The sequence below is a fragment of the Drosophila montana genome, unplaced genomic scaffold (genome assembly GCF_035044405.1).
Source record: "Drosophila montana isolate Dmon_TW-CO22-7 unplaced genomic scaffold, ASM3504440v1 contig_1264_1, whole genome shotgun sequence".
Classification (NCBI taxonomy): domain Eukaryota; kingdom Metazoa; phylum Arthropoda; class Insecta; order Diptera; family Drosophilidae; genus Drosophila; species Drosophila montana.
Genome location: NW_026996243.1, coordinates 849,875 through 875,514, shown reverse-complemented (window position 1 = coordinate 875,514; position 25,640 = coordinate 849,875). Strand labels below are relative to the sequence as shown.

General features: G+C 38.1%; 1 protein-coding gene and 2 long non-coding RNA genes across 3 annotated transcripts in view; 1 reads left to right on the top strand and 2 right to left on the bottom strand.

Annotated features, from left to right (window-relative positions):
• Positions 1 to 411: 411 nt before the first annotated feature.
• LOC135426252 (uncharacterized) lies at positions 412 to 3,161 on the bottom strand. Its single transcript, XR_010435880.1, has 3 exons — positions 3,024 to 3,161; positions 1,999 to 2,128; positions 412 to 1,927 (listed from the first exon to the last, which is right to left on the bottom strand). It is a non-coding gene; the product is annotated as an uncharacterized LOC135426252 (long non-coding RNA).
• Octbeta2R (Octopamine beta2 receptor) overlaps positions 1,788 to 25,640 on the top strand; it is a 67,196-nt gene continuing 43,343 nt past the window's right edge. The window contains exon 1 of the mRNA XM_064679238.1: positions 1,788 to 1,982. Within this exon, the coding sequence (XP_064535308.1) occupies positions 1,936 to 1,982 (47 nt within the window). The 5' untranslated portion in view covers positions 1,788 to 1,935. The remainder of the gene's footprint in view (positions 1,983 to 25,640) is intronic.
• Positions 8,323 to 14,941, bottom strand: LOC135426248 (uncharacterized). Its single transcript, XR_010435879.1, has 3 exons — positions 14,809 to 14,941; positions 11,482 to 11,579; positions 8,323 to 8,880 (listed from the first exon to the last, which is right to left on the bottom strand). It is a non-coding gene; the product is annotated as an uncharacterized LOC135426248 (long non-coding RNA).

Here is a 25,640-nt window from a genome sequence, read left to right as displayed (position 1 = left end):
CACAAATTATAATAAGTACATTTAAATACAATATATAGTTTCAGGAAATTTAACTGTTTTGTTAAGCTTTTAGCTAAATTTCAGGGTAGGTTTTTTTTAAGTTTTACCTTGTGTTTTTTTTTTTGGTTGCTAGATTAAATTATTATTCAAAGATTCAAATATATTCCATGCAAGTTCAATATTATTCTTATTTAATTATACCCTGAAAATGGGTATAATGTATTTTTTTTTATTGTAATTTAATCATTTTCTTTTAATTATATTTAAGTTTAGCTTAATTCAAATATATTTATTATACATATAGAAATATTTTTGAAAAATTTTAAAAATTTTAATTTTACGCACACTTTGAAAATATCTTAATTATAAAGACTTATCATAGCTCTGAGCTTGCAGGATCCAGATATAAATATATAAAATGGTGTTCAAATTAAAATAAAATATTTATTAAATGTATCCTTTTTTGTTTAAATTATAACATCTACTAAAGTAAACTAAAGAGTATCGAGACTTCTGCTTGCGTTTTTTAGACCCTTTTCCGTTGACTTTAATACATTTCTTGTTGGATTTGTTTGTGGATGCAGGTTGCGTAGGCTGCGGGCGTAACTTGGCTTTATTTTTTGGGTGGGGCGTGTTTTGGGATTTGAAATTTGTGCAAATTCAATTTATAGAAGTCTAATAGTCCCATGTGTAACCGCTATCGGTTGGAAACGCCCAGATCCGCTAACAGCCGAATGTATGTATGTGTTGTGTGTGTGTTTGACAGGGTGAGTCGTTGACGTTTGATGTCAAAATTGCTTGTTTTAGAGTTAGGTGTGTGCGTGTATGTGTGTGTGTGCTTGTGTGTTGTTGTGCTTATCAATTTGTACAATGCACGCTGGCCTGTGGGTTGGGGTATTTATAGTCTTCTTAAAGGATTCTGCAGCGTCCGCTTCAAGGCAATTCCAGTTTCTTGACAGCTAAGACGCAGCCAGAGTCATATTCGGACTTGGAATCTCCTTAAACATGGCACAACATCGTATTCCGGTGGCATCGGTGTCTGTCTGGCAGGGTTTGCGAGCGACTGTGCGCGGGAGTTGAAGGCAAACATTGCGACAGAAAGCTAAAGAGGGTAAGTATTGTGCGTTTTGTGTTTATAAGTTTGTGTGTGTGTGTGTATAAGTGTGAGCGTGGATTCTAGTATCAGTGCGAGTGTGGGTGTTGACAGGCAGCCCACCGCAACCACGACAGGAAAAACGCTGCCAACACCGACGACTTCATTACGCATAATTTACATTTTGTGGCATTTACGTTGAAATTTTAATTGGAATTTACTTTGTGCGTCGTTTATAAGGGGCTTGTTGTGAAAAGTTTTTCTGTTTTCCGCCTGTTGACAGCCAAATTTGCCATGTATTTAATAGCTTAGACAGAAGGCTTATTTGTCTGATAATATTTGGCAACGATACCATAAAAAAGTTGCTACCCAATCCGCACTGGGCCCTGCTGCTATCGGCCCACGCCTCGTATGCGTAACAGCACAGCCAACACAGACTGTAAATGAAAGTCATTTACACGCCGAGCGCTGTTAGCTTTTAACAGAGCAGCAGGCAGTGACTGAGTGACTGAGCAAACGCTTTGAGTGCAATCTGCGCACCACTCTGAGCGACTCTCATTGATGGCGGCGTCGGCGTTGCGGCGCAGCTCGGCACTCAATTCGCTTGATTCCGTGCACATTCTGAGCGCGGCTGGCGCTGTCTCGGGCTTCGTGCGACGCTCACACAAATTCGGCAGTTCATTCGTCTGTTAACCGTCTGCGGCATTGCTACGTCGTTGTCGTTGTCGTAGTTACGTTCTCATTCGCTTTCGTATATTGAGAGGAAGTGGGCGCGCGACAGCGGCAGCAGCAGCATCAACAGCACCAGCAGCAGCAGCATTGGCAGCAGTCAGTCTAAACTAATGCATTTTGTTGCAGATTACAAGCACATTGATTGCACACTGCAACGGTAAATCTACACTCACGAGAGATATATACACATGTATATTTGCGCGCACGTGCCATTGCGTATACGCAGCGATGGTCATCGCGCTTTACTTCGCGTTCCGCTTCCGTCGTAGGGCCATGAAATGCAATTCGCGGTGCGTCGATTCTCTAAATGCAAAAAGAAAATACTTGTAAGCAGTGCAACAAAATAAAATGAAAACAGCCGACATGTAGCTGCCACAAGCAGCCTTCAAAAAGAAAGGAAAACAAAAAATAGAAAAAATAAAATAAAATAAGTATAGAAATTGTCTGCCGCTGGCTTTTAATGGCGCACAAGAGTACATACATAGAAACAAACAAACAAGTTTAAATGTTTAATTGTAGTGTGTGTGTGTTTTATTTTGTGCAATTGCATTGTGCTGTCCTTTAGTTTTGTATACTTTTCTAGAATAATTGTTGTGTGTAATTTTCGCCATAAAATATGTGTTACAATTTTTGTCGCGTAACTATAAAGACAAGCGCACGTTCGGACAATCGCAAAGTTCTTAATGTAAAAGCACGCAAAATATATAATATATATACAGGTGAAACAAATGTCAAAAGTATTTGCAATGAATTTACAAACAAGCTGAAGCACACAAGCGGCTAACTTAACATAAACACCCTACGATACTATCAGTACAAGCTGCAATCCCGGCTAGCAACGCGTCGGCAGCTCAGTCACTCCTAAGAGCCAAGTCAAAAAGCCAAGAAACCATTAATTCCATAAGGCACTCAGGGCTGGTCTAGTTATAAGCCAAGTCACATTGCTGTGCACACATTTGTAATGCCAAACGCCCCGGGCGATGCAATCAAAGTTGCTTCGACTGAACGACAAAGCGGAAGTGTTGATATTGCCGCTGCTCAGCCCGGCTGCGACTGTGGCTGCGACTGCGGCGCTGCTGAAACTGTTGTCGCATAAAGACTTAAGCTGCTCAGCAGGCAGCGTCAGCGATTTCGGTTGCTCCGCTTTACCCGCCTGGGGGCCACACTTGGAGTCACACACAGGCACACTCACACTCACTCGCTCACGCACAACACACATAGATGCTCAGGCAAGCATAATATGCAACACAGACAGGATACTATCCACAGTTTACTTCTTTAAAGGTCCTTTGCCTACGTCTAGTCTGTGGAATGCTTCGAAAGACTTTGTTTACTTATGCCTTCTATTTATTTTCTATTTATTCGATTTGCATTTCAATCTGGCAGCGTCTGCGCTTTGAAGCGATACTAAAACTCTCAAGATTTAACATTCAAATTTGTTGTATATGTTGTAAGTGTGTGTATGTGTGTGCGTGTGTGTGACTGGCGCACAATTCCATTAAAGATTTTTCGGCTATGGCATGCTAAATGGGTTTGTGTGCGAATATTGTGGCAATCAAATGATTTGTCGGTTCTTGACTTGACTCGAACGACTCGGTGTGTCAACTTGACTAACGTTGGAAGCACCATTCTTCACTATTAAAGTATATGGTAAGCGCGATTGATTAAGAAACTAAATACATTACGCACTTATATTTAAACATACATTCACTATGTATCCATTAAAAAAACACATAATGCTTCACTTGATTTTCTATTGAAGAACATATATCATAGGCACTGGTTAATTCTGACTAGTTCTATACATGAAATTGTGTTTTTTTTTACAACATAAGATTTTTCCTGTAACAGTTATATGATTAAGTGGTATGATTATAAGATTTGGATAATGCTTTAGAAACATTCTAAAGCTCAAACTCGATGAAAAGGATTTCGTATGCTTTAAAACAAGCTCAAGAATATATCTATAAACCTTATAATTGAGATGTGTTCTTCAATACACAAAACATGTCACAATATTAGAATACTTTGGGAATAAAAATGAGTTACAAACAAAAAAAAAAAATTATTATAGAAAATGTGTTTTTTCGATTAAGTTAGAGCTTACTAAATTTAAACAATAGCTGGACAGCCTTAGTCGCTGTGTTTTTGTCTGACTAAGGGAGGTGGTTGCTAATGGAAGCGATACAATTTTACTTTATAATTTAAATGCAGTTTTCATTATTTTTCATAATTTTGAATATTAATATATTTATACCCTTGCAGAGGGTATTATAATATTGTCGTGAAATGTGTAACGCATAGAAGGAGACATCTCCGACCCCAAATGAATATATATTCATGATCAGTATCAACAGCCGAGTCGATATAGCCATGACCGTCTGTCCGTATGTCCGTCTGTGTGTTTCTATGCGAACTAGTCTTTCAGTTTTAAAGCTATCTTTATGAAACTTTGCAGAAGTGCCTCTTTCTGTTGCACGAGGTACATACCTCGGAACTAGCTCGATCGGACCTCTATATCATATAGCTGCCATCTGCAACGATCGGTCGAAAAGTAGGTTCTTGTATTAAAAACATTTTTGTTTATCAAGATATCTTGACCAAACTCGGCATTTATTAGTTTTACTATGCGCCTCATATATATGCAAAATCCTATCAACATCGGACCACTATATCATATAGCTGCCATAGGAACGATCGGTCGAAAATTAAGTTGTTGCATGGAAAACTTTTTTTTATTTCAAGATATCTTAACCATACTCGGCATTAGCTACTTTTTCTGTGCTTCTTAGATACGGACGAAACACTATGAGCATTATGAAAAGGTTGGGTCTGCAAGGTATTAAATCTTCGGCGTGCCGAAAATAGCCCTTCTTTCTTGTTTATATTATTATTAATAATTAATAAATTATTAATATTGATAATCTATAATTTTCTAATAAACAGATAAAATATTGTTTTCCTGGCGCTATATTATTGCTCTGAGACAGAATAGCGAAACAGACTATTGTCACGGGTTAAGCAACAATTCTTTAAATAATCTGTGATTTTATTGTCATCTGCAACATTTGCTTTTTTACTTTATACTTACATTTGAGTCAAAAGCGGAGCCCCCTAAAATGAATCACAATTGATAAATTAAATTTTTAAATTATCGTTAAAAAAAATAAATCTGGCTTAAGTCGAATTGGTTTTAATTTGCATAAGTTATATATAAAATATAATATATATAAACTTGGAACATGCTTGCGATCTCACACAAGTTTCTCCTAAATCAGATTTTAAAGTATAAATTTTGCAATTCCGTAATATAGTATTAGATATTTCGATTTTGCCGATTTGCCACGTTTGTGGATCAATCCTTAGGCGACCTCATTAATAGTCAAAATTTGTACATCATGGCTCTAAGACAGATGAACGGATAGCAACAAATTTTTCACTTAATGAAAAAATGAAATAAAAACCAAAAAAAATATAAAATAATTGTAAAAATTTCAAATGTTTCTACACACAAGAATTACGGATATTCGATATAAAAATGTACGCAAAATGCATAGTCCCGAGCTAAATCGTAAAATGTATTCCTAATTTTATTGCTGTGTAATATTGTGCAATCATTACTGCCATATGCTTAAGCGGAAACGGAAGTGCGCAGCCCGACTAGCATAAAATGTCGCCAGAGCGAGCGCAATTAATACAATTAATTTTTAAGCAAAATAATTTGCATTTTGTAGTCGCTCTTTGTTATCGACGCTGGTAAAGTTTTAGTGGAAATACAATTCAAATGAGATTACGAGCACGCGCATCGCCACGCCCACGCAACGCATGCTAAAAGGTCAGGCCGCAGGGCGGGCTCATTAATTATGATACTTTGGCTTGCCGCGAGCCATGATGGGACGTTGGAGGTGGAGTTGGGAAGTTTACTTTGCCGTATAGAGGTGTGAGCAGCATTGATGCGTCGCGGCATGTATCGGAAATTCAAGCTTTAACACAATCCAACCACAAACCGCTCAACGCGCACACTCGCCTCGAGCTGCAGAGGCGTCCGCGTGGCTGCGACAAGTGTTGAAACACGCTTTAAAATGCACGCATGGCATGCCCTGAGAATGGGCATGCGTCCACCAGGCCGTTGTCGGCAATTTTCTTGCTCAATCAACATCAATGGCCCAGGAATTTCCAATGTAATTTACGAGCACGTTTTCAAAGTGATGCCGCCGTAGACACAAAACGCAGCCGAGGATGTCGTTGTTGTTGTTGGTTGTTTTCTGACTCGTTCTGGTTGTTGTAGCTGTTGTTCTTGTTGTCAAAGCCAGCTATCGAATGTGTAGTAAGGCAGAAAATTGTCGACAAAAACCGCAAGCGAAAACGGGCGCTGTTGAACAAATGAGGTTGAGCTTGAAAATCCAGCGTCAGGACGATTTTCCTTCCACTTGATTTCATGGCCTCCGGGCGTTCACTTGCTCAGCCCTTGCGCAACTTCGAGATACTAACAGCTGAAGGAAATGCCCCAACGCCAACCCTGCTCGCCCGTTTGTTCGCTTGATTAGAAAAGCTGCAAGCGATAAGAAAGAGCGTACGCAAAAGCGATTCGTAAGAAATAGAATTCTAATTGAATTTTATATGCCGCTGTTTCAGTCCGTCCCACTTTTCTTCTCCACATGCCGAACGCTTTGCTTTAATTTTCATTTCACACCCTTTGCATTGCCCGCAGCCAATTGTCCTGTCCATTTGATGTCCTTGCCTAGTCGGCTAGCGCTGATTTATTGGCCGGCTTCAGTGCTGCTCTTTTCGGGCCCGCTTGTCTTATGTTTTTAATGGCCTGTCAGCCTGGCTGCCGGACAGCACGACAGCCAGACAATCCGGCTCACGGCTATTCAGCATATATTCAACAGCCTCGCCCCACAAGCGCCGTACATTTTGGCTGTTGTCCGTTAATAAAATGTGTGAAAAATTCGTTCACATTTTTGTTACAGAATTTTCCAATCTTGTCAATGACAATTATGTGATAGTCAAAACCGCTGCCCAGGTTCAGCAAGATATAGATCCATGCATGTGTATGCGTGTGTATGCAAGTTGTGGTTCTGTTTTAGATAACACAGCAGGCAGCCACAAAATCAAATATAAATTCAGTCCCTGCCCCGCCAACCGCTAACAAAGAGTAGGCAAAATCACACACACCCACATAGTATACAGATATATGTTTGTATATATATATGTGTGGGTGTGTAAAAAACAAATCAAATATTTAAAGCTCATTGAAGCGAACACTTTGACACATGTTGAAGGCGGACGAAGCGCCATTTGATATGGATGTCAGAGCCAGGCGCTTAGAAAAACTTTCGTTGATTTGGCTTATTGAAGCATCTGGAAGGCGAATTCGGCTCAAAGGCCACTGCGTAGATAAAATTGATTAAATATTTTATTAAAGACATATTTTGTATCACTCAATTGCAGCTTGTATGGCAGTAAAGTAAACCAAGAAAACTTTATTGTAATGTTTTTCAATGAGCTTTTATTTGATATGCCTAAATTCCATTTTACGTAGAATTTAATTGTGTTAATTGTTGATCGAGTGAAACAATTGTCACAATAAACAATAAATTGCGCTTACTGGCAGGGCAATTGCATTCAAATTAGCCTTGAATGCAGTACGCTAATCGTCAGTATAATTAATTAATTGATGCAAGTTTGAATTAACTATTCAGTTATTGCCACCCACAGCAACAAAAGGCTGCAATATAAGTGGAATTAGAATAGAAGTGAAATTAAAATCAACAGGAAAAAGATTTCACACATTATTAATTAAAATAGTAAGAACTAATCAAAATAACGCGGACAGAAGTGTTTGGTCATTTTGTATAACCAAATAATTCCCTCAATATGTATTTATATGGTTTTTATTACTTGTAAGTCATAATTCCATATCGAGTAGAAGATACTCTATAGTCAGGTCTGTACTACATCAGCAATTCGTTTTTATTTATTTATGCGTGGGCTCGTACTACCTGTAAAAAATATTCATAAAACTTTTATGATTTTGAATCTTTCTGTACAGAGCATAATAAAATAGGGTCTACATTTGCCTATTATTACCTACAACTGTTTTACAACCGCTCACATATTTTCAGGTTTATTGTCATAAAACTAATTGTAGTAAAATTGTATTATTTGCGTTTAAGAGTTATAGCTTACAGTATAGTTATGCACTTGTGCATATTGCAGCTTAATTAAAGAAAATATGAAAGTCTGGATCAAAGAAAAATTTTAATTTTGATATATTTATGTATATTGTTGTATGGTTTTGTTAAAATGGACAAATCCATCTTTCAGTCTACTTATTAATCTGCATCTGTTGCCGTACAAGATAAAGATTAGTTTTATGTGCGAAATATTGATTACGCTTAAGATGTAACCTTGATATTGCTTGTACAAATATTTAAGCATGTTGTTTCATCTACCCTTCAAGATAGTTGGATAAGAAATAATTATTCAAGAAATAATATTGTTTTGGGTATTTGTTTTGCTAACGTATCTAAGTTAATTTAGTGCGTGCGTATGAGTACAAAATATGGGAACTCTTTTATTTACACAAGTGTATATAGTTTATGCAAAAGCTTGACAGATTCAGTGTACATTTCAGGGTATTTCAAAATAAATTTTTACGAGTACTACATAAATTAAATATAAATACAAGTGAGCTGTATCGTATAACACGTATAAGTATTCAGATGCACATTGCTAGAAGTATATCTATAGTTGCGGTTGCGTGCGTCGCACCGAAATCATCCCTTTGTTGTGGTCTTTCTGTCCCAATTTGCGGTTAGCATTGAAGCAATGCTACAATAGCTAAGTGGGACGACGTAGGCCGAGTAGACGCTCACGACTGGCCAATTCGTTGAGTATGCTTAAAATTCGACTTGAATGAAATGTTGGTTGCCAATATCTTGCTTAGGCTAAAAGTGCTGGAGCGCGGCATTTAGCCCATTTATGAGGCCCATTCAAAAGAAGTTCAGGCTGAAAGCACTCAGCGGGAGATAAACAGCAGCACAGTCCCACTAAAAATTGGAAGCAAAAACAATAAAATAAAAAAAATCGGGAGAGAAGGGAATATTCGGCACGCCGAAGATTTAATACCCTTGCAGACCGAACCATCTCATAATACTTCGCACGTATCTAAGAAGCACAAGGAAGTGTGGTTAAGATATCTTGAAAAACAAGAAAATGAACATACTAGAAACTAATTTTCAACCTATCGTTATTATGGCAGATATATGATATAGTGGTCCGATAGTAATAGTAGCTTTATAAATTACGAGTTGGGTCAAGATATCATAAAAAACAAAATAATTTGCCATACGAAATCTTAATTTTCGACCGATCGTTCCTATGGCAGCTATATGATATAGGGGTCTTATGTTGATAGGATTTTGTATATATATTAGATAGTGGTCCGATCCAGCCGTTTCCGACATATGTACTGCGTGCAACAGAAAGAGGTACGTATGCAAAGTTTTATGACGATAGCTATAAAACAGAGATACTAGTTCGCATAGAAACAGACAGACGGACAGGCGGACATGGCTATATCGACTCGGCTGTTGATACTGATCAAGAATATACATACTTTATGCGGTCGCAGATGTCTACTTCTATGCGTTAAACATTTCGAGAAAAAATTATAATACCCTCTGCAAGGGTATAAAAAAGAAACGAAATTGCAAAATAGTTGGAAAAGTATGCAAATGAGAAAAATCTGTCAAGCGGCTAAAAAGTCCTCTGCTATTTCTCTTTTTGGGGCTACCACGGCAGCTAAAAAGTACGGCAAGTGTGAAACAAAAAATAACTGAGTGAGTTTAACACCTGGGCATTGAACAGAAAATGCGCTTTGGTTGTGGATTCAGTTGGCATGCTTTCGGCCTGTCGATAAAAAAAAAATTAAAAATACAGATAGAGCCGGCAAGTATAAAATAAAACCAAGTTGAAAACACTTTGCAGCAAAGGATTTGGAAATGAAAAGAAAACAAAAGGCCACAAAGTTTGCAAAGTGACTTCTTCCAAAGCCAGATTAAAAACAGATGAACAGATTTCCCTTTTTTGCACTCAGTGCGTATGCGTAACAAATTTGCAGCATAGTGCTCAGAGCTCAGATACTCGGCTCAACGGCGCACGGCAATTGAAGGAAGTTGATTAAACGTAAAAAAAACTGGGCTTAATACAAATTCCATATTTCTGTCTCTCTCTTTTGTTGCTCTGCAGCATTTAAATTAAAAACTTGGCTACCCAAGGCAGCCCTATTATTATACAAATAAAACAACAATAAGTATACAAACAAATAGTGCGCTGCCACAGCGTAGCACAGAGAAATGAATTAAAATTTAAAGCCAAAGTTGCAGCGGAGGTTGGTAATGCAAATGAATTAAAAAACTTAAATGAAACCTATCTGCAGCAAAAGAAGTCGCTCAAGTTTTAATTAGTTTACCATGCAACCAAGCCTAATAGCGAAAAAGGGGAGAACGGGGGCGTGGCGGTGCATTTCCCTGACTCTCTCAAGTTGTAGCTTCATTTTTCTCTACCTGATTCATAATTTATTTTGAATTCTGCTGTAGCCAGCATTATTAGCTTCAGCTGTAATAGAGTACGGTGTCAAAGTTCAACAAGCCAACTGGGAAGCACTAATAACTGTAGTTTGTGTTTACATTGCACTCAATGTAACACAAATATAAATGCGAATGCGATTACCCGACAGTTGAACTACACTAAATTCTTAATTGACTTTGCACAGCAGCAGCTGCAACAGCGGAACACAACCCAACACAACACAGCACAAATCAAAGTAATTGAATATTATGCAAGCGTCATGTATACGTTTCATTTTGCTGTGGACTCACCTTTGATGGCCTTCAAATATCTATTCACATTTCGTTAAAGCCCAAGGTCTTAGCCTATGGAAGGGAGTTCTTTCCTTAGTACTAGACAAGTAAATTTAAGCATTCCATCGATTGTTAAAAGTATAATAACTAAGTTGAATGGCTGAGTAATAAATTGTACTGGAATTAGATGCCGTAAGCGCAAAAAGATGATTTTAATTCAATATAACTGTTACATTTTTTGCTTCTGCTGAATTGATTGTAACATTTCTTTTTAAAAGACAACACCTTATTTTTGCATCTTCTTAACGCAGAGCTAAAAACGCTTTACTATTTCAACATGTCACACAATTTATTGCTAGACAAGCCTAATAATTATTACAACGCTCATCAAAATTCATTCATCATTTTAAAACATGTACCTAATATCAGATTTGATTGATCCTTGTTTTATCTAGATTCAAAATACACGATTAGATTTTCTGTAATTTTATCTACAACTATTGTGGTCGCTCGATTTGGAATTGCATCAGACTTATTTATGTCATCCCTCACTTCTTATACCCTAGCCCTAGAAGGTAAAAAGGGTATAATGAACACTTTTATTAAAATGTATATAACAGTGCTTAAAGCTAAGAAGAGTTTTTTTCCTTCATTTGTGGTTTTGAATATACAAAAACCTACATACTCAAAAACCAGTTCTGCAAATAGATATTAATCGATATTATAAAAATTAGAGGAGATACAGACAAACAGAAATTAAGGGCTCGTTAAATTTCAAGTCTCTACCTTTTAAAGTTTCCGATATCGACTTGGCTCGTCGTGCTGATCAATAGTATGTGCTCCATGTGGTCGGAAATGCTACATTCTGCCTTTAATATCACGATCTGTCAATGGGTTCAGGGTATTAACAAAAGTGTTTTATTATTATAAGTATAGAATATAACTAAAAACTAAAAGCCTGACGTTTTAAATAGCACAGAACTATTATGGTCTCCGGCAAAGTCCATACAGCAGTCATACACTAGTCTGGTATTTGATATTCAATCCTGATTCTCAATTTAATAACTGGGTCACTTAGACATCAAATCCACCGAGTAGTGTTATAAATTGCTTGTGTAGAGAGCAACTCGCAGTCGAGCACTCTCGTTTTGTTCGTTTTGCACTTGTGTATTCATTCACATGATCGAAACATTGCTGACTTCACGTTTATCTAGCCTGACATGGACTTCATTCATGCCTGAGCCGAATGGTGTTTATTTGTTTTCATTAAGCCGCAATTGATGCCAAAATGCCTGTACACAACTCATTATTAGCATTTATTTATTAATTTTGTGCGAGTATGTGGCAAGTGTTTTGACTGGTAGACAACTACCGCAAAAATAGCCGCACAAGCAAATATGACATCGCGTACGGCAACGGCAACAGCAGCGGCAAACAATATTTTAATATGCCTGACCAGCCGCAGTCACAGACGAGCTTTATGGCCAATTATCTATTCTATGGACCCATTAATGGATGAATCAAATTTAGAATGGTTTCGCAGAAAGACAAGGTAACGAAGCGCAAGCGTTTTTTTGTTTATGAGTTTATGGTGGCAATTCGGCCGAATTGGTGAGCTAGTCAAGTGTTTTGAGACTCCATTGTAAATTTGTGTGTCCGTTTTGTAATGCGAACATAATGCGGCAATTCCACGCCCATAAATTCCGCATAGTTATCAGCCATAATTGGGATTGCATTTGCTGATGTCGCTCTTTACAGTGAGCCAGGCCAAACAGTTTGGCCTTTTACGACTACAACATATTACATTTAATTGACAGTGGCAGCAGCTAAAGGCAACATTAAATGTATGAATCCTAACACTTGTAGTTGTACACACTAAGGTGCGCCTAAGTGGAACTCAAATGGGCAATTTAAATAAGCGCTTTCCCGCAAATATTATAGGACTTGCATGCCCCGCACACCTCACATAAGCACACTCGTCATAAGTTGGACAGCTATTGAAAGGAATTTTTTTAGACATTACAATTTAAACCGTTTATGCTTTATGAAGAAAGCGTGTAAAAGTATAATAATAAATATGCCTGCATTTAAATATAATTGCATACAATGAAATTAAGTATTTTCATTTTAAATTAAATGATAATAATCTACATTTCCATGACCTTCAATTGATAACAAAAATGGAAAAATAACTTATGCTTTTAGTTTTAAGTAGACTTTTAATGACATTTTCTGTAAAAAATCATATTTAATTAAAGTATTTTTATCTGTACAGGCCTTGTACCGACTTAAATTCAGTTTGAGTATTATCTTTAACAAGGTTAATACTATTGAATTATTATTGTCATTATTATTTATATAACGTATAAGTTATATTAAAAAGTCTACTAATCGTATTACAAACATTAAATAAGGGTTCGGGCACATCTCTCTGTACTTTTAAAGCCTGAACGACTACACAGCATAGTTAGATATTAGATAATCTACTTTAAATTTTTTGTTAAATATGTCATAATATTTAAATCATTTACTAGTTTAAGACAAGGCCCACTAAGTCAATCGACGATCATAACTGGCATTATATATGTCAACCTGGCTTTACTCAGATAGCGCATGAATACGCAAAAATGTTGATGAGAAATATTTGCCTGTTGAGCTCTGGCTACATATCATTTGGTATGACCGGAACAAGTGGGTGGTGGGGGATGTTGTTGCTATCTGACAGCTGCTGGATGTCGTTTTGCATGAAGTGCAACGGCGATGGATGCAGCCTCCGCGTTTGTGTTGCTTTCCATTTGACTGGCTGCAAATGTAATTCAGACGTGATGGAATTTTCATAAATTAATTTTATTTTAATTGCCGTGCCACATGAGTCATTTGCAGCGCCTTATTAACCGGACATTTTTATATTCAAATATTTGGCCGCTAGCTGAGTGGCCTTTATATACTGTCAAGAAAAAAAGAAATTGAAGATTGAATAATTTAAACTACGCGTGAACAGTCGATGTTGTTGGAGTGTTCAATGAAATTGCGTATACGCCCCTTAGGCCAATGGCATATGCAGTTGCTTGTTAATTTGCTCTTATGATTTTTTAATAACACTTCGGGTCAGTCAGCGGCAACAAAAGCAACAACATGACCTACAACAGCAACTGTAGCGACTGGCATCTTATCCACTCCAGCGCACTCGCTCGCATTCATTCACAAAAGCGCCGCAATTGCTTGCTGCGGGTCAGCTCATTGAGACTGAACCATGGGAGCCAGAACTCGAATTGCAGAGCCGCTATATTTATAAGTGCATGTGTAATCAGCAGACATTGACAGCAGCAGCGGCAACGACTGCGGCAGAAGCAGCGGCAGCGACTGCGGCTACGTGCGCTCCGTCGAACGCGAGCTACATATGAGCACGTACCGCAATTGAAATTCATAGATGCCAGTCTCTATACGAACAGTGCTCACACATATGTATATAAATAAGTATGTACATGCACACTCACATAAAAATAGATAGATATACATTCTTATTCACTCATCGCATATAATACGTACATAATAATTCTTTTGTGTTCGTTTTATAAACAATTATATATTAAGTTGGTAGCGTTTGGTATGTAAAGTGCGAGTGCGTTTGTTTCCTAGTTTAGTTATGCCTCGCGTGGCGTGCGGGGTGTGTGTGCGAGTGTGATGAGATGCTTCATCTCCATTATCAGTGCATTAGTCACCCGGCTTGTTTTCAGCTCTCATGCAACTTATCGCGCTTTTCTAGTACGGGCTCAATTTTAAACTGCTTTGCTAATTTAGAATGACCTTTTGCGCCTAAGAGCGAAATGTGCTGTGGTTTACAGAAAGCTTATGAATTATAAATTAATGTGACAAGTTCTTCAGAGGTTTAAGTATTTTCGCTAGTACTACTATTACTATTGTTAAAATAAGTATACAAAACATTGGTAAACACTTATTAGAATTTTATCACCGCCGATTTGACTTATATAAACGAATTATAGCAAGCAAGGCACGTCCTCTTTGGTCCAGAGTATCTGTTAGTCGAGTACGTTTATTTCGCTTTTAGCATATATAAATTTGAATTTAATTGCATATATGTTTTGCTCTTACCTTTTCACTTTCTTTGCAAACATATAAATGCAGCGTATTCTTGGGCCAGCGTGGCGAAGTCGCTGTGCGAACAACATTTCAATGATTTATTTGATTCAAACTGCACATGAGAATACCAGAAGGGGCCGCTGTTGGCGACGCTGTCGACGCTGCACTAAAAATACTTAGAAGCGTTCACTTACGTTTGGTATTTTTATTTGATTTCATTTAATTGCTCAGTTTGTTGTTGCCCGTTGCCCGTTGCGCTTGTTAAAGTGTTTTCATTTAATTTTGTGTGACTCAAGTTCATGGCCCCAAAATATAAAAAGCTTCCTCAGTTGCTCGGGGCAACTAATGCTGTGGGTAGTTGTTCTTGTTGTTTGTTTTGTTTGTATTGTGCCTTCAATTAACCAAAACCGTATTTTTGTTTTGGTTTTACGTCATTTTGGCAACACGAAAAACAATAACAACGCCGTCGATGCCCCATTTATTGAGCACTGTGCGTTCGTCTTGGCAATTGAAATTGACTGCCTTTTATTAACGCGATAAGCAGCGCACAAAGTTCTGTCAGGAATTGATTGCACCTTCAGGCATAAATTTGGCGCTCATATGAGCAGCGATTGCCACTCATTTCTGATTCTGACATTCAAGCTGCACCAAAATGCCCGCAGGCATGTGCAATGTAGTGTATGAGCAATGGCTCTGCTCTGGCAGTAAGTGTGTGTGTGTGCATTTGTCTGGCGATTGTGCATCATTTAGTGATGTTGTTCAACTAAATTTGACGCCAGCCACAGCCAGTTGCACCCACGTTCCAATACAATGCTCTGCTCTGTTTATGCCAACCAGTTTATGTACAGAAGATTGACCAGGAGCCCGGCACGATAATCGTCGGTCTGTGCAGCTCATCAGCCGCAAACACGTCGATCCCCCACACCCGGTCTCAGTCAACGACAAACATTCGCTGACTGCTGCCTGCTGCCAGACGTCGACGGCTACGTCATGAAAACCTTTTGAGCCGACCAGCAAAACTGTCAGTCGCTGCTCTAGGCAGTTGCAGTGATTTTTATGTCTCCGGTTCTAATTAGAAATTGTACATTGGCTGACATTGAGCGCTGATTTATATGAAATGCGAACGGATTTTTTGTTTGGGCTCCCACAGACAATCAGCGGCAGTCTGTATGCGGACGTGTATGGGTGGCTGGGTGTGCAAGTGTGTTTGTGTTTTTTAGGCGCTTACATATGATTTTCTTTTTGTGTATTTGTGTGTGTGTTGGGGGCTGCAAGCCAATGACTGATGACTGCTTTCTTAATTGTTTGTAGCGTAATTTTTGCCCCGTTCATAAGACCTGCAATGCAATTAGCATACAAAGCACGTAGCGCGTTCAGAGTGAAATGTAATTTGTATTAACACTCTTGCTGTTGTTATTATTGTATTTTTTTTGTTATTTTGGTTAGTAACTGTGTTGTTTTTTCTCGCAATTTACTGTCAGTAGTCGACTCTGCGACTGTGACTGGCACTACAGCCCATTGTCTAGCGCTAGGAATTCTCATTTTGTATCTGCATTTGTTTTTTATCTCTAAAATGCGGTCTTCGCAAATGAGTCAACTGGTTTTTAAAGCTGGCGCGAAGCTAGCAAATTGATTCTGGCCATTAAATGCGACTCATCATCAGCGTGGCAAATTTTCATAGTCAACGGCCAAGCCAAACGGCTTTATTAGTTGTTGTTGTCGTTGATTGGTTTTGTTATACTCTGGCAAATTGGGGGTACTAGAAAAATAAATGACAATTCTTAATTCCGCTTGACATTTCTACGTAAATCAGTTGGAAAATATGTTTCGGCTCGGTTTCTTATACTATTTTTCGTGAGCTTTACGTGAAATATAACATAATTGCATCTTGTTTTCAAAATTCAATTTAAGGACTGAAAGAAGTTGTCAAATTTGAAGTGTTAGTTTAAGAAGTTATGAAGTCAACATTTTTTGCTCATAGTAAATTTTGTTATATTAGTAAAAGGTTTGTTTTTAAATATTTTTGTTTGAGAAATTCTAAATGATGGAATAGGGAATGTAATAGAATAGTTGATTCGAAGCTAATGACAATTTTCTGGGGAAGACAACCCTTCGGAATCCTATGCTCATCTAGAAACTTGTCCAGCTTAAATTAATTTCTTAAGGTGCTTAGTGTCGCATGTAGAGCTTACCAGCTGTTGTTGTCAACCCTTGACCCGAAAAACACATTAGGAATTTGGTCCAAGCATTTAGGCCAATGAATGGGAAAATGGGTGCAAATGTAAATTATGAAACTTGTATACATCTGACAAGTCATAAATGTTTTGGTAGATGCCAACTGACACTCACCACAGACATTCACCGCACACCCCAAAAGCACTCGATCGAGTGTGCGAGTGTATGTGTGTTGGGGGTAATTAAATTAAAGTTGGATGTGATGCATCCGTATCGAACATAATTAATGCTCAAATTACTTTCATAGACAAAGGGTGCAAATTTCAAAATGAATATTGCATTACTGCCCGGTTTTTATTTTATGCGCGCTAATTAGAAGCCAATAAAACGACAAAATCGAACGCGTAACATTAATTAGATTAATTTAATTTAAATAATGATATTAAATGCACAGATTGTATGTGCGACAATGCCGTTGACATTGTTTACATTCTCAACTTAATGCGATTTTGATTTTTATTATCAGAATTCGAAGTAAATCAATCAATGTCAAAAGCAAAACCATAGTCCATCAACTAATTGTCGCAAACAGGTCAAACCGCAAACATAACTAAATTGTAGGCAAACACTGTGCGAAAAAAAGACCAATTGGGCCAAAGCCAAGCAGCGCCAGTTCATGAGTTAACTATCCAAATGCTACAGAGCAATAATCTATTTCATTAGGTAAACATTTCAATGCATTTGCCCACAAGCCTGGTCAAATTTGTATTAAGGCGAGGCTAACGTTTAACCCCGCTAATTAATTATTCGCCTTGTGCAAAATACATCTATGTAATAACTGCAAGTGTGATATATACATACATGCCGAAAACCAAATTCAATAAATAACATCGCCAGACTCAGAAACTATTGGGAGGTAAGCACAAATGTGATTTAAAAGATAGCAAAATTAAAAACCGTACACAATTTATGGTACACCCATTTTAATGACCGCAGGCGCACGAATATGCCAAAATTACATATTTAGAACTGTTCGTAATATATATCAGAAGAACCGCTTTACAATGTGTCACAGTTACACATATTTAAGATATTAGCGTATACAATAGTGTTTCTCTCAAAAGTGCCGTCCTGGGAGTTGCCCTACAAGTTGGCTAGAAATTGATTTCTCATAAGTTACTTTCTTAACACTTAAATAAAAAAATATCTATGTAAGATAAATGTGACCAGTCTTTAGAAATAATGTATGTAGGGTGTATTTTTTCTTAATTAGCTGTAATACATACAAAGTTTTCTGTACGACGCGTACAGTCGGTCATGGCTAGATCTACTCTATGATGCGGATAAATTTATTTTTTTGTGGGATACATTCAATGCGCTGAGTAGCCATTCTGAATGTGTATAGGGTATATTTGAACAGCAAAAGCCCCATCAAATTTTAAATGAATTTTTTCATAGTAAATGAGTTCATATTTTATATCTGACAGGTTCACATTTTAAATTATCTGGAAACTCTTATAACAAGCATTTAAATTATAATTTTTTTGTTGATAGCAAATCCTACCGTTATTTAATATCATGGACTAGTTTTGACACATAAAATTATCGCACCAGTGTTTTGTGGTTGTATAATTAACGCCCACAATTTATGGAGCTAGTGCAAATCGCTTCGATGCGCTACAGCGTCAAGTTTGACAGTTTTATCGGTTGACCACTTGCCGGGTAAAATAGCGTGCAAAAATTGTGTCGCTTCATTTTGTAATGATTTATCGTTTGGGGTTAAGGCTCGCAGCTGCGGCTCAATCAGCTGCTGATGCTGCTGGTGACCTTTTTGTTTACAGAATGTATACCCTGGATATAAAGGCTATGGTCATATCTTGGTCAAATGTGTGTATCTTGACTGACAAACGGATCAAAGATGTTTTAAGCGAAGTGAAAATTTATTTTCAAATTCCTACATAACAACTTAATGAATACGTGTTTCAGCGATATTGAAAATTTCATTGCAGTTTTTTTATATTGGCGGAAAACGGTCGTATGTACGATTTTGAATTACCATCTGTTCGGATTCAAAATAATTTTCAAATAAATATATATGACAATTCGTTTGACACGTGTTTAACTCCCCTCATGGATGATAGATGCTGGTGAAAGATCAACGTTTATAAGGTCAAAGTTTCAAGTTTCGACCGATTGGCTTTAAATTTATTCTAAGGGCCCAATATAAAAATTAAATGAATAAGTGTTTCGGTGATTTTGACAATTCCACCCGCACCTTTGGAAACTTGACGGAAAATGTTTATCTTTTTTATACCCTAGCAGAGGGTATTATTATTTTTTCGTGAAATTTGTAACGCATAGAAGGAGACATCTCCGACCCCATAAAGTATATATATTCATGATCAGTATCAACAGCCGAGTCGATATAGCCATGTCCGTCTGTCTGTTTCTATGCTAACTAGTCTCTCAGTTTTAAAGCTATCTTTATGAAACTTTGCAGAAGTGCCTCTTTCTGTTGCAGGCAGTACACACCTCGGAACCAGCTTGATCGGACCTCTTTATCATATAGTTGCCATAGGAACGATAAGTAGGTTCTTCTATGAAAAACATTTTTGTTTAACAAGATATCTTGACCAAACTCGGCATTTATTAGTTTTACTATGCTCATTATATATTTATATGCAAAATTCTATCAACATTGGACCACTATATCATATAGCTGCCATAGGAACGATCGATCAAAAATTAAGTTGTTGTGTGCAAATTTTTTTGGTTTTCAAGATATCTTGACCAAAGTAGGTATTTATTGTTTTTACTACGCTCCTCATATATATGCAAAATTATATCAACATCGGTACACTTTATCATATAGCTGCCATAGGAACGATCGATCAAAAAGTCGAAAAGTAAGTTGCTGTATGGGAAAATTATTTGTTTTTCAAAATATCTTCACCGTACTCGGCAATAACTATTTTCTCTGTGCTTCTTAGATATGGGCAAAGCACTATGAGCATTATGAAAAGGTTGGGTCTGCATGGGTATTAAATCGTCGGCGTGCCGAAGATAGCTCTTCTTTCTCGTTTTTATTATTAGTTGCAAACTCATTTTCAAAGATCTTTGTGAGAATTTAGTTGAGTTTACCGGCTTTGGATTAAAAATGCGGGTCAATAGATTCATAAACGAAGTTTATTTTCCGGCTTCAAGATTCTCACCATAAGACTAACATTTGCGGAAACCGTTGATACCAACAGTTGACTTTTATACAATTCATTTTAATCATATTTTTAAATGGAAGTGGAGATCAAGATGGTACGGGTAGATTTTTAGTTCCCTCTGGCGTATACGTGGTGGAAATTCAAAAATTTTTAGCACAAAACGTTTCACGGGCAAGGCCGGGCTATAGTCGGTAGTCAATTTTAAGTCTCTAGCCTTTAAAGTTCCTAAGATCGTAAAATCCCCTCTAATCGGCCTCAAATAATTTTTAAAGCACTACATTAAAACTTTTTAAATACATGTATCGTCGATTTTGGAAATTTCAACCACAACTGGGGAAGTTTAGCGGAAATCTGTTGCATGCAATTTTTTTGTTTACTATCGGATCGGCTTCCAACTTATTATACCCTGAACCCATCAAATATCTTTAATATATATATATATATATAGCTATCACCACCTCCCCGCTACTACCTCATAGATATAAATCAAATAAATATGTAAACCAATTTATACTGCCCAGCAATATAAGCCACAATTTAAGTGAAATTGACTTTTTGAGAATATACAAATATTCTATTGCACAATGAGATCTACAGTAGAAATGTCATCAAGATCGGTTAAGAAACATAGAAGGTTTTAAAGAAAACGTGCTTTGGCTAGCCACGAGTTTGGGGCAACTAGCGCAAGTTACAAGATTTTCTGTATACATGTACACACACACATTCATGAGCGTTTCCTTGAATTCTATCAACAACATTGCAATTGAGATTGTATTGTTTTCTGCGCTGCTATATTAATTCGTGGTTTACTCATTAAGACTCAATTATTGGTGTGGCTGTTGACTAGAGGCGGCGGAAAGTTGTATGGTCTGTTGCGAGGAAAGTATTTTTGTTTTTTTTAAATTTATTTTTATACCTTGAAACCATTAAAAATGGGTAAACAGGGTATATTATATTTGTGCAAATGTATGTAACAGGCAGAAGAAAGCATCTCCGACTCCATAAAGTATATATATTCTTGATCAGCATCAATAGCCGAGTCGATCTAGCCATGTCCGTCCGTCTGTCCGTATGTATGAACGCAAGGATATCAGAACCTATAATAGCTAGAGACTTGAAATTTTAGCTGTAGGTCCTCCTAATGCCCGCGAAGATCGAGTTTGTTTCCGATATTCGATAACTTTCCCAATTTCCAAGTAATCGATAAAAATCGATATCGAAATCCTGTTTTTGAGCAATTTCGGCAAATAATATGAATTAGAGTCACTAAACTTGACATGTGGCTTCTAGAATAGTATATATATATATCAAGTATCTTTCATTTAATACCTATCGCCACCTCCCCGCTACCACCTCAAAGCTATAAATCAAGATAATTATCCAACTTGTATTGCCTATCAATTTAAGCCACAATTTATATGAAATTGCATTTTTGAGAATACACAAATATTCTTTATTCTATTCTACAATAGGATGTACTGTCGAAAATTTCATTAAGATCGGTTAAGAAACACAAAAGTTATGTGCGCACGTGTTAGCAGCAGCTAGCGAAAATTCCAAGAATTTCTGTATACATGTACACTCACACACATTCATGCGTGTTGCTTTGAATTCTATCAACAGCATTGCAATTGCGATTGTAATTTTTTCTGTGCTGCTATTTTAATTTGTTCTTATTAAGACTTAATTATTGATGTGGCTATTGAGTAAAGGCATCGGTAAGTGATGCGGTTAGTTGCAAGCTCGAACCCTGCCAAGGAACAATTTTTTTTTTTTAGTTGGAATAAGAGGGTTCAGGGTATCCCCTAGTCGGGAGCTCGCGACTAGAACCTCTTACTTGTTATTACTACTAAATTAAACGAGCGCGTAGCGTGAGCTGCTTTTGGTTTTGGAATAAGAGGGTTCAGGGTATCCCCTAGTCGAGAGCTTCCGACTAGAGCCTCTTACTTGTTTTAAGATATCGTTGTTAAAATTTGTTTGATTCCACTTTTCGCGAAATCCACTACTCTTCGTTGAAAAATGCGAGTTAATTGTTCAGTTGCAGCTGCAAGATTCTCGCCAGAAAAATAACATGGAGTTCAAGATAGTACGGATAGATTTAAATTTTTCACGGGCGGGAACAGGATGAGAAAGTTGTGTTTAAAATTCTGATTACAAAACTTTCCACGGGAAGGTCGGAATGTGCCCGCTAGTGGTCTTATAAAAATAGACATATTGAATTGGGCTAATACATCACAAAATTAAACCAAAAAATATGTATTTCGTCTGGAAAGAAGTTTCGCAGTTTTAAAACTGTCGTCAATACATATGTCGAGCCCATAGGACAACTATATCATATAGCTCTGTAGTGGAAATCAGTACAACAAAATGTACTCAAACTTTTCAATTAAAAGCTACATATTTTCAAATCGGTCAAAATTAAAGCTTTTGTATAAAAGCACTCCCATACTTGTTGTCTACAAAAGAACTTGTAGACATATTTTTAGTATATTCCTGCATTTTAACATAATTTTAGATTGTGTCACGGATGCAACAAGTAAAGTAGGAGAAAACCAAAGAAGACTCACTGCGCGCTTTAACTCAAAGCCTTAAGTATGCCAATGCTGGTCCCGCAGGTTGGCCACGTGTGCGAGGTGAGGTTGCTGGTGGTATTTAATGTGTATTATCTGCTATCTTGCTTCTGTCCCTCTCTCTCTTCTGCTATCTCTTTTTCTACTTTGACGACTTGGACGCTTGTTTTTTATTATTTCAGCATCCAGCCTGTCAGGACTGTCTGGGTGCCAGCTCAAATTGCCACTCACGCCACCTTCAGCGTTTACTACTCTAGAAACGCCCGCAAAACTAACAACAAAAACAGCAGCATTTCTGCCATTGGAACCATCTACTACACGGAGATTGTCTGTCAGTTATGACTTGACGACGCCTTTTACGCACTTTTTAGCTTAGCTTCTGGCGAAAATTGAGAAGCACTTGGTTGGAAAAATTTTTGACAGTGGGTAACTCCAAGAATGCATTACGTTTGATAGTGGGTATTTTCATAAAAAGCAACTGACTAGTAATCATTTAAATTATTACACAAATACACACTGACTGATTGGTGTTCACGGCATAGCCTAAAGGCTCGGAATCTAAAATGTTCACTGTAGTTACCTTATGTGAGAAGTTGAAAAATTCCAGTCAAGCGTGTGGACAAGTGGTAGAAAAAAAGTAGAAGAATAATAAGAAGTAAATATCTAGTTTGTGTCAACGTTGAGCTTAAAATGTAATTCTCCTTAAATTATTTAAATAATCGTTCAACCATTCCTATTGCGCGCAGTGCGCAATAAAGACTTGCATAGACATACAAATAAAATAGAATAAAATAACCGCGTTGTGATTGATACTGGGCAGTTGGGTAACGTTCACACCCCAGCAGCGGGTCATGATGCCTGACAAAATAAGTTATACCGCCCTAAAAGCACATCTCGTTAACCTAGAGCCATCCAGCAACAACAATGAGGTATTAAAAAAAAACGCTTATGCATTTCGGTGGTAACAATTGAGCATCCTTTAAAATTCCAAGTTTTGATCCAATTCTACCGCTGTCAAGGGTTCGGGCATACCCAAAGATATTGCCGTCTCGAACAAAGATGCGTTAAGTGCGGCGATAAACACAGCTCAGCAGACTGCACTATAGGTAAAGAAGAACCAGCGTACTGAGTACACTGTGAAGGCGATCATGCTGCTTCATATAAAGGCTGCGCAGTTTATAAAACGGCTAAGGCGCAGGCGTTCCCGAATGCTTCTCGTTACCCAAACTTCACCACCGGGCGTACTTCAGGAGCCCCAGCTGCTAAAATTGACACACACGTCAGCTTCTCGGATGCGCTTAGAGGAGGAAATAACAATTCACAAAGCCAAGCCCGCCAACCTGAGCACGCAAGTGCAGGAGCTATGGAAAAGTGATGGAGAAAATATTTAGCCAGATGACGCAAATGCTAGCCACTGTTGTTGGTAAGCCATGCAAGTAAGGCTGAACCTCACCATCTGGAATGCGAACGGCCTGTGCAATAGCAGTCCAGAGGTCGAACACTTTGTGAAGACCACCAACACAGATATACTCCTAATATCAGAAGGGTAGCTGTGGTCCGAAAAGCAAACGGGGACTGGTGCCGATCAGACCATGAAAGAGCAGATGCCTTTGCAGAGCACATTCATGACTCATTCACGCTTTTTAATCGCTGCTCATTGGCGGACAAAGCGGACACTATCCGTTTCTTGGAGCTGCCAAGTGTGGGTGACACACAGATCGCTCCAGTATCCCTGGACGAGATTGAGACCGAGGTTGCTCTACTCAACCCAAAAAAGGCGCCTGGACACGATGGCATTGACTCCAGTTGCTGACCAACGTAATTAACCGATGCTTTGAGTTTGGACATTTCCCTTCCCAGTGGAAACGAGCTGAGGTAATTTTAATACCAAAGCCTGGTAAACCTGAGGCCGATCTCTCCTCATATCGTCCCATAAGTTTACTGGCGACTCTTTCTAAAATGCTCGAAAGAGTTTTTTTATGTAAAGTGCTGCCAGTATTGAACGAGGCTGGTTTTATCCCAAACCATCAGTTCGGCTTTAGGCGCCTCCACGGAACACCGGAACAGTGCCATAGGATAGTAGAGCGAATATTACAGGCATTCGAAGAAAAGAAGTACTGCTGTGCGGTCATGATTGACGTGAAGTAAACCTTTGATAGGTATGGCACCCCGGTCTATTGCACAAACTCAAGGCAAACTTACCAGCTTCCTTCTTTAAATTTCTCAAATGCATCAGAGCCGGAGTCCCGCAAGGCAGCGTTCTGGGACCACTACTTTATGCAGTGTAAACAGCCGATATGCCTGTCAACCCGGATCAGTGCCTCTTGGTCGCCACGTACGCGGATGATACTGCATTTCTTACCACGTCAATTGGACTCCCAGGACAGCTGGCTGAAAAGGTGGAACATCGCGGTCATCCAAGAAAAATCGACCCATACCACTTTCACGCTGCGCAAAGGAAACTGCCCCCCAGTTTTCCTAGATGGATTACTGATTCCGGTGAACAAAACGTCAAATTATCTAGGCATCACACTCGACAGACGGCTGACATGGCACGAACATGTTGTGCGCAAAAGAAAGCAGGCTGATAAAAAGCTGAAGCAATTTTACTGGCTGATCGGCAGGCACTCCAAAATGAAACTTCGCGTAAAGCTGTTACTCTATAAAACAATTATCAAGCCAACATGGACTTACGGCATCCATCTTTGGGGTACCGCCAGCAGGAGCAACCTGAGCATTATTCAGCGGTTTCAAAATAAAGCTCTGCGAATTTTATCTAACGCGCATATTTACCATGAAAATACCACAATTCACAGCCAGCTTTATACACCTTGGGTTAAAGAGGTAATTGCCAAGTGATCGCTACATCGCCAGACTAGGCAAC